The 3,372-nt window shown below is 46.1% G+C and overlaps 1 protein-coding gene across 1 annotated transcript in view; it reads right to left on the bottom strand.

Annotated features, from left to right (window-relative positions):
* A2ML1 (alpha-2-macroglobulin-like 1) overlaps window positions 1-3,372 on the bottom strand; it is an 82,379-nt gene that overhangs the window by 34,015 nt on the left and 44,992 nt on the right. The window contains exons 14-16 of the mRNA XM_011983397.1: window positions 2,926-3,120; window positions 2,047-2,137; window positions 1,536-1,650 (exon numbers count right to left, since the gene is read on the bottom strand). Coding sequence (XP_011838787.1) covers window positions 1,536-1,650; window positions 2,047-2,137; window positions 2,926-3,120 — 401 coding nt within the window. The remainder of the gene's footprint in view (window positions 1-1,535; window positions 1,651-2,046; window positions 2,138-2,925; window positions 3,121-3,372) is intronic.

Genomic DNA, 3,372 nt, shown 5'->3' with positions numbered 1-3,372 from the left:
GTGATGGCGTCAGGAACTGTGACGTGGACCGCCTCCTTCCCGGAGTTACTGTGAGAACACAAGGACCCCCGTGAGGCAGACGCAGCGTGGGGCGAGAACTGTTGTGAATTAAGCCACAGATTCGGTGGTGTGTGCTGGTTCATGCTTGTAATCCCAGGTCTCTGAGAGGCTGAGGTGAGCAGATGGCTTCAGCCCAGCAGTTTGAGGCCAGCCTGGGAAACATAGCGAGACCCTATTTCTACCAAAATTTAAAAATTAGCCAGGTGTGGTGGTGCATGCCTGTAGTCCCAGCTACTTAGGAGGCTGAGGCAGGAGGATGGCTTGAGCCCAGGAGTTTGAGGCTGCAGTGAGCTATGATTGCGTCACTGCACTCCAGCCTGGGTGACAGGGCAAGACCCTGTCCAAAAAAAAAAAGCTACACATTCATCTGCAGAAGTAAAATTGTTACTGTTGTTGTGTGGGGAGAAGTAAGGAGGCAACTGAAGAGGTGAGTCTCAGTGTGAATCCTCCAGTGAGTGAGGCTGCACTCATATGGAGGAGGGGGACTGTGTGGGGAGTCAGGGGTGGGCATCTCTGTGCAAGCACATCTGACAGAGAGGCTGGTGCCCTCTGAGTCTGTGAGGATGCGTGTTCTCAGGGCTTGTCAAAATGGACATGCAAGCAGTGGGCAAAAACTGATGTCAATATGTACCTTTAAATGTGTGTGGTTCGGTAGTAAGAACACAGGGCCTGCAATGCATGAGTGTGGAATTGTGTGGATTTGTTTTGAGTGGTTGTATATGAACGCATAAGAATTCAGGTAGGCTGGGCACGGTGGCTCACACCTGTAATCCCAACATTTTGGGAGGCCAAGGCGGGTGGATCACTTGAGCCCAGAAGTTCGAGACCAGCCTGGCCAACATGGCAAAACCCTGCCTCTACTAAAAATACAAAAATTAGCCAGGTGTGCTGGCAGGCGCCTATAGTCCCAGCTACTTGGGAGGCTGAGGCACAAGAATCACTTGAACCTAGGAGGCTGAGGCCTACAGTGAGCCAAAATCGTGCCACTGCACTCCAGCCTGGGTGACAGAGCAAGACTTCTGTCTCAAAAAAAAAAAATAAATAAATAAATAAATTCCCACACCCCATCAAGCTTTCGTTGCTTAAGACTTAGAGCCATTAGGAATGCATCTGATTCTGAGTTTTGTACAGGCTCTACGTTGTAGAATCTTACGTTTTTTTCTGGTTGTTGTTGTTGCTACAGGGTTTTGCTTTGTCACCCAGGCTGGAGTGCAGTGATGTGATCTTGCTTCACTGCAGCCTCCACCTCCCAGACTCAAGTGATCCTTCCACTTCAGCCTCCTGAGTAGGACACAACTACCACCTGGCTAATTTTTAAAATTTCTTTTGTAGAGACAGAAGCTCATTATGTTGCCCAGGCTGGTCTTGAACTCCTGGTCTCAAGTGATCCTCTCTCCTCAACCTCCCAAAGTGCTGGGATTACAGGCGTGAGCCATGGACCTGGCCCTTTACTGTACTTTTGAGTCATCACTTACCCAATAGGAAACAGATCCCAGAGCCAGGTCTCCGGGAAGTACTGGCGGACCTGAGAATCCTCTGCTTGACGTGAAGAAGTTGATGACGTAAAAGCCTCTGGATGACCACCACCTGCTGATGAAATTGAGAATATGAAAACTTTAGGAAACAGGAGACTTGTTGTGACATAAATTGGGATGGAGGGATTACTAGAAAGAAATTTAGAGGGAAGCAGAGAAAATCCAGTCAGAGGCAAGGAGGAAGGACCAAAGAGGAACTAACTAGTCACAAAGGTCATCGAGGGAAGTGATAGCCAAGGGGGTTTGGCCAGGGAATGGATACATAAGCTTCAGGCTTCAGAAGCTCTCCCCAGAGACAGAACCCTCGGGAAACTTCTGTATCTGTGACCCACAACCCATTAGCATTCTCAGGCTAGAGGCTCAGTGCAAGAACAGGACGCAAAGAGGAAATGTGCAGAGTTCCAGGATTGTTAACATCTCAGAGAATCCACACACCACAGAGGTAGCTTACCGCCCATGGCAGTGCTGTATTCTGGAGATCTGTAGCTGCAATCTACTGGCTTCTTGATTTTGGCATTGGACAGTATTTTCAGGCCCATGTCCTGACAGGCATCAGAGAAATAAGTATTAAGGTGGTCCCTTCCCCAACTACAAAGGCTACTGCCCAGGAATTTCACCATCAAAGAGTAGAAACAAAACATTCTTTTTGAATTAATGGTGAAACTGGGTGTTCTTACCCAAAACTCAGCCACTGAGACTGGTTGGCTTCTGTTCCAACTAGCATGAGAGGCTTCAAGTTAAACTTATTTCATCATTACATACATTTAATGGTTCTTCCAAATATTATTCACTGTGTCCTTATTATTTGACTTACGCTCTGAACATGCTGAGGGTAGGGACCATATCAGTGTACTCAATTCAACAAAAGTACAATGAGCATTATGAGGGGTCCGGCATTAGAGAGAATACAAAGATGAACAAGACCTAGTTCCTGACCTCAGGGACCTCCTGGTCAGACTTGGGTCACACAGCATCCCAAATCCTGCTCATAGAATAGGTGCAAATTATTTTTTATAATAATAGTAAGAGATCTCTGGTCTACCTTCCCTAATTTTCCCTCCTGATTGATCTCATGAAAATCAGTGATTGGGGACAACAAAAGAGGAAGACTAGGTCTAAACCCTCTCACAGTGGTTCTCTTCAATGCAATTGGACATCTTCTTCAAGCGTAAGAGCCAACAGAGGCCACCTTACACGTCAGAAGCTTCTTTCAAGATTTGGTTCCCATCAGTGCCCATATGAGTCTCTCTGCTTTCTTAGATATGAACTTTCCTTTGCCCCTTCCCACCACCATCTTTCCCATAAGAACAAAATGGGTAAGAAGACGTACCTGGAAAAAGCTGAAGAGGTCCGTGCCTTCAGAGAACCAGGGCCTCCAGATAGCAGAACGCCGGCTCGAATGCCCTTGGGGCACTGGGTCAATGAGGGGCTGAGGAAAGTCCCATGGGCCAGACACTGGACACTGATCATATTCAGCCACTTGATAGGGGTAGTGGCCATACCAGAATGGAAACATCCCATAGACCTGGGACAAGGGGGGAAAGGAAATAAAGCATTGACATAGTGACTTCAGTTGAGAAATTTCTCTCAGATTCTGGTGCTCAGTTTACTCCTCCTGTATCATTTCTCTTTATTACTCCAGAATTATTTTTATATTTTTTTGTCATAATTACCTTTCTCACTTTCTAAAACATTAACCTCTATCTCACCTATTTTTTTTATAATCCTATCCCCTATTTCATTCTCTCTCTTGTTTTTTTTTTTTTTTTTTTTTTTT

This window comes from Mandrillus leucophaeus, unplaced genomic scaffold, assembly GCF_000951045.1.
Source record: "Mandrillus leucophaeus isolate KB7577 unplaced genomic scaffold, Mleu.le_1.0 Scaffold249, whole genome shotgun sequence".
Classification (NCBI taxonomy): domain Eukaryota; kingdom Metazoa; phylum Chordata; class Mammalia; order Primates; family Cercopithecidae; genus Mandrillus; species Mandrillus leucophaeus.
This window is presented reverse-complemented; position numbering and strand designations above follow the sequence as displayed.